At 39.3% G+C, this 6,000-nt stretch overlaps 1 protein-coding gene across 5 annotated transcripts in view; it reads left to right on the top strand.

Annotated features, from left to right (window-relative positions):
- The window catches only part of CLHC1 (clathrin heavy chain linker domain containing 1), a 59,316-nt gene that overhangs the window by 6,084 nt on the left and 47,232 nt on the right, over nt 1–6,000 (top strand). For 3 of the 5 annotated variants that reach the window (XM_006159034.1, XM_006159033.2, XM_006159032.2), the window contains exon 2: nt 3,155–3,411. In XM_006159034.1, coding sequence (XP_006159096.1) covers nt 3,235–3,411 — 177 coding nt within the window. In that variant the 5' untranslated portion in view covers nt 3,155–3,234. The remainder of the gene's footprint in view (nt 1–3,154; nt 3,412–6,000) is intronic. The other 2 variants (XM_006159036.2, XM_014591816.2) reach the window with 1 other exon arrangement.

The following is a 6,000-nucleotide window of genomic DNA, read 5'->3' as shown; positions in this document are numbered from 1 at the left end:
GAGAAACAAAGCCGCCAGGTGCCGGCCTCAAACCATAGTCGGCCATGTGGGAGTCCAGCACCCTTAACCACCATGCCACCTGCTGGCCCTGAAATTAAATAATTACTTTAAAAATATGAAGTGGAAAAAAACTAGAATACACAACTAAATATAGAGTTTGATCTCAATTTTTATAAGAATTAGAAATATACCAAAAAATTATATAATTATATACCAAAATATTATATAGTGATTGCCTTTGGGTGGTGGATTCTGTATGCTTTTCTAGAAGCAGTGTCCTACAGCTGCTTGGAAATTCTTTTTTTATAATTTATTATTTATTTATTATTATTATTTTTTAATTTGACCAGAGAGAGAAAGTAAGTAAGCTAACTGCCAGGTCAAAGACTTGAACTGCAGTTGTCCATGTGCTAGTCCAGCACCTTAACCACCACACCATATGCTGACCCCTCTATTATTGTTTTTACCATCTTTGTTGGATGGGCTTTAGCAGAAAATCCTGACTTTTTACTATTTGGTTAGTATTTTTGTGTTAAATATGAAAATTATAATAAAGTTTATCATAAAAATTATCATGGGCCATCAGGTGGCATGGTGGTTAAGATGCTGTACTCCAACATGGTCAACTACAGTTTGCATTTCAGGCCTAGCGACTTGCTTTCTCACTTTTTCTCTCTCTCTGGTAAGCACATGTACCCTATACAAATTAAATAATCATGGGGCCGGCAAGTGGCATGGTGGTAAAAGGCGATAGACTCCCACATGGCCGACTACGGTTCAAGTCTCGGACCTGGTGGCTTGCTTTCTCACTTCCTCTCTCTCTCTCTGTCTCTCTGATCAAACTGGAAAATAATAATGATAATAATAAATAAAGTTAAATAAAATAATTCTTTAAAAAAACAAATTAAATAATCATAATAGATACAATTAAATCTTAAAAAAAAAGATTGGGTTGTCAGAAAAAAATCAACGCATTTTTGCACAGAAAAACAGAAAAATACAACATGACTTGTCCAAAGACCCAGTAATTTTTGATAGCTATCGTGTGCTGGTTGACTGTGACTGGGTCAGATAGGCATTGGGTAGAGAAGTATTTGACCTTATTTGCGCATCAAGAGGCTTATAGACCATTAGGTCATTAAGAAAGTCATGACGTGTTTTTCTACGCAAAAGTGCATCATGACTTTGTCAATTATTCAATAAAATGCCAAAATGAACAGGCCAATTTAAGATTTAGTAGGGGACTGGCAGGTGGCATGATGGTTAAGGTGCTGGACTCCCATGTGGTCGACTGGGGTTCAAGTCCCAGATCTGGCGGCTTGATTTCTCTCTCTCTCTCTCTCTCTCTCTCTCTCTATTTCTCATTCTGTCCTTCTCTGGTCAAATTAAAATAAGTAAATAAAGTTAAATAAAAAATAATTATTTAAAAAACAATAAAAATAAATTAAAAAAGAGAAAGTGCTGAGTTGAACATAAAACAATAATGTAACACATATGAGAGTTGTTCTTGATTAGTAAGAGATGAGCTCTTTTTTTTTTAAGAGAGATTTTTGTTATAGGGCATGTGTGTTCACCAGGGAGACAGAGGCAAATGGACAAAAAGGGAGAAATCACCTCCTGGGAGGGATGACCACACCACAGTCCCTTCTCTTCCATTCTCTTCTTGGAATTTTGGGCATGTTCGCACATGTGCCTGGCACGAGTTTCAAGCCACCAGGTCCGAGACTCAAACCATGGTCAATTGTGGGAGTACAACAATGTAACCATTCCACCTTCTACTGGTCCCAAGAGATGAGCTCTTAATCACCTGGTGTTTGGAATTTCTATCTGCTATTACACGTGATAATAAAATAGCATAGACTTGACTGTGTACGTGTGTGTATTTAAGTTTGCTGTTGGATGCATACACTTACTGGAGAGAAACAGAAAAAATGAGAAAGCATCCCCCAGGGGGAATGGCCATGCCACAATCTCTTTTCCATTCTTCTTTTGGGATTTTGAGCACACACACACACACACGTGCACGCACACACAGTGTTTTTCAAGCTGCAGGGTCAGGGACTTGAACCACACAGTTGGCCATGTGGGATGATAGCCACCTCAACCACCACACTGGCCCAATAGTACAGACCTTTCAATGTGCTAGGTCTTGTCATAGCAGTAATGCAATGGACTCACCAGGTTTGTGTCCCAGGACTTTCCTGAGCACATTGGGTGCACTTGTGCATGCCTATCTATGATCAGGGACAGCTGAGTCTGGGGACAGATCACAGCATGGAGACCCTGGTAGGGATGCCTGTCTCTCTGACTCTGTGTACCTTTGTTTCTCTCACTCATGGAAAGAAATAAAATAGGGCTGGATCCATAGCCTAGTGTTAAGAGGGCTGGATTTCCTGGTCAACTGTGCAGTTTGAATGCTGTCCTTGATAGCACACACACACACACACGTGCACGCACACACAGTGTTTTTCAAGCTGCAGGGTCAGGGACTTGAACCACACAGTTGGCCATGTGGGATGATAGCCACCTCAACCACCACACTGGCCCAATAGTACAGACCTTTCAATGTGCTAGGTCTTGTCATAGCAGTAATGCAATGGACTCACCAGGTTTGTGTCCCAGGACTTTCCTGAGCACATTGGGTGCACTTGTGCATGCCTATCTATGATCAGGGACAGCTGAGTCTGGGGACAGATCACAGCATGGAGACCCTGGTAGGGATGCCTGTCTCTCTGACTCTGTGTACCTTTGTTTCTCTCACTCATGGAAAGAAATAAAATAGGGCTGGATCCATAGCCTAGTGTTAAGAGGGCTGGATTTCCTGGTCAACTGTGCAGTTTGAATGCTGTCCTTGATGGCCTGGAAAACCCCCTGATGTGTGTGCATGTCCGTCCAGAATCCTGAAAGGAGGGCAAAATGGAGCAAACAGGATCTCAGTGGGACCATGCACCACTGTGGGGGGTGCTTTCTCTCTCTGTCTCTGGCAAGTACACATGCCTTCTAGCAATTAAAAAAATAGCATAAACCTTTTTGATTCATAGATTGAAATACGTATTTCAGAGGTGGTTTTTTTTTTTAAATACACAGTTTAAGCGACTTTTTAATTTAATTTTGAAAAAGCTTTTGATTATTATTATTTTTTTTTATCTTTTAGGCTTATCAAAAATTTGGCTTTGTGTCAAAGACAAGTCAAGATTTAACTTTTCTCTGGTGAACGAGCATATAGATTGTGATATGTCGACCCAAGAAATAAATAAACATGCAGTTCTCCCTCCTATCATTGGAAGAAGAGACAAAGAATTTTTGGAAAGTATGCAAAGATACATAATTACAGAAACTGAAAGAGTGGGCTGTAATGAGGAAGGACCTGCTGATGAATATTACATCATATACCGAAACGTTTTTGATAAGGTATCTTAGGACTATGAATTTTTCATGAGAGTGGAAACTAACTATCTTGACAATATTCCTGCCTTAGTAGCACCACTGTTTTGCCATATTTCATTTGTCAGTTTTGAGAAGTCATCCAATTTGTCAGAAAGGGATAAATGGGAAAAATGCAATGCTGATTTTATGTTACCTGACTATTCATTGTATTTGAGGTATTTTAGTTTAAGAGCAGGCTGTCAGTTTTTGATCAATGACCTGGTTGTGCTCTCTGATAATCATTTGGCTCCTCTATCAGAAGGTATCGTCGAATTTGTTGGGAATTGGATTACATGCCAGAACCTGATAGTTCCTTCTTGTTTGGGATTTGTTTATAGTATCAGTGAAACCTTGTTTAGATGGATCTGTCATTGTTAAACTGAGACCTCTTGTAGGCTAGAGGTCTTAGGCATGGTGAACAAGGGATTTCAACGGATTTATCACTGGAAATATAGAGATCAGATTAGAAAATTCTATGGCTTTATAGAACATGTTTAATTTTGTGCTTTAAGCTTTTAGAAATAAGTACCTATTTTTCCTCATAAACAATTGCAGTTTTCCCACTGAACCTAATTTTTTTTTTAACCCAGCTTTTCTTACTCCTTATTGAGAGATACTCTGACCGTGAAATCTGCATCTTTTGCTTCTTGTCTGGTGGAAGTATCATGCTTACCTCAGAATTCAGTAAACTTTTGGTCTCTGAATGAAACAACCACAGATAAAATAGGAACTCAGTCTTTTTATCACTTTTTTTTTTTTTTTGGAGACGGTTTTTTTTTAGAGGTTTCTGCCATAGGGCACGTGCGCTCGCCAGACAGACAGAGACAGAGAGACAAAAAGGGAGAAATCACCCCCCAGGGGGGATGGCCACGCCACAATTCTTCTTCTCCATTCTCCTCTTGGGATCTGGGGCACGCATGCACATGTGCCTGGTGTGAGTTTTTTTAAGCCACTGGGTCTGGGACTTGAACCGCGGTCGACTACATGGGAGTCCAGCGACATAGCCATTATGCTAACTGCTTGTCTTGTCTTTTTTTCACTTTTTAAATATTGTACTATTTGTCCTTTAAATAATATCTAGTTCCTTATTTTAAGGACAAGTGAACACAAAATAGTGATATGGAACTGCTGGTAGAATTAAGAAAATTGATACATATCCTTAAGAGTACAAAATAGAGAAACAGTCTTTTCTTCCTCTTAAGTCATTCAGATAAAGCTATCTTTTAGAATTAGTACATTGGCAGGGACCAGCATTTAGCATAATGGCTGTGCCGCTGGACTCCCACATAGTCAACCATGGTTCGAGTCCTGGACCCAGTGGCTTAAACTCACGCCGGGCGTGTGTGCGTGCGTGCCCAAGATCCCAAGAAGAGAATGAAGGAGAAGGGATTGCGGTGTGGCCATTCCCCCAGGGGGGTGATTTCTCGCTTTCTGTCTGTCTGGTGAGTGCACGCGCCCTATAGCAAAAACCTCTCCAAAAAAAAAGAATTAGTACATTGACATATTAGCTTTATTTATATGTTAAGATTAGCACCCTTAGTGTTTTAGTTATTAAGGAATGTATTAGTTGAATATTAAATAAAGGTAATGTTTTGTTTATTATTTTAAATTGTGATTTTGGGTTTACATATATTTGATCTATATCTTTGTGAGGGTAAAGTATAATTTTTTAATAATATGTGTATAATGTATAGTAAATCATATCCTCCTTCAACATTGAACATCATATTAATATTATGCTGTGTGCAATTGATAATAGTTCTGTTAGTATTTTTCCTTATAATATGTATTAAATTGTCCATATATTTAAAAAAATTATCCATATTATTTACTCTGGTGTAGTTAGTTCACTGTGCCATAGCCTCTTCTTATTTACATGCATTCTTATATCCTTTAAAATTTTTCTCACCTTCCACCAAGCAACTTCTGGTATCTGCTGTCAATCTACTTCTATGCTTTTGAGTCCTTTGAGTCCTTCCATTTCTGCCATACATACAGTGTAGACATTTGATATATATTAGATGGGGACACACCAGGTTTGTTTGTCGTAGTCTGGCTTATGTCACTTATGTCTCTTAGGTTTGTCCACTTTGTGTAAAATGACAAGGTTAGTGTCTTGAATAGATTTCATGAACATATCAGCACCCATGCTAAGGCTCTACTTGGGTGAAGTCAGGAAAGTAAAGTTCTCACAACTGTGCCATGCTTATCTTTGCATGCCCAAATGTTAACACTTGTCATAATTGTTCTTAAATAGGGACCAGTAGATGGTGTAATAGCTACGTTGCTGGATTCCCATGTAGTCGACTGTGGTTCAAGTCCTGGGCCTGGTGGCTTAAGCTCACACCTGGTGCATGTGTGTGTGTGTGCCCAAGATCCCGAGAGGAGAATGGAGGAGAAAGGATTGTGGTGTGGCCATCCCTTCTGTCAGGTGATTTCTCTCTTTCTATCTCTCTGTCTCTTTCTGTCTTTCTGGAGAGTACACGTGCCCTATAGTATAAACCTCTCAAAAAAAAAATTGTTCTTAGATAAAAAGCTATCTGCTTTTGGGACCAGCAGTGGCATAATGGCTAT

The sequence above is a fragment of the Tupaia chinensis genome, unplaced genomic scaffold, assembly GCF_000334495.1.
Source record: "Tupaia chinensis unplaced genomic scaffold, TupChi_1.0 Scaffold000622_1, whole genome shotgun sequence".
Lineage (NCBI taxonomy): Eukaryota > Metazoa > Chordata > Mammalia > Scandentia > Tupaiidae > Tupaia > Tupaia belangeri.
The sequence above is the reverse complement of the archived record's forward strand: the minus strand, read 5'-3'. Positions and strand labels throughout refer to the sequence as shown.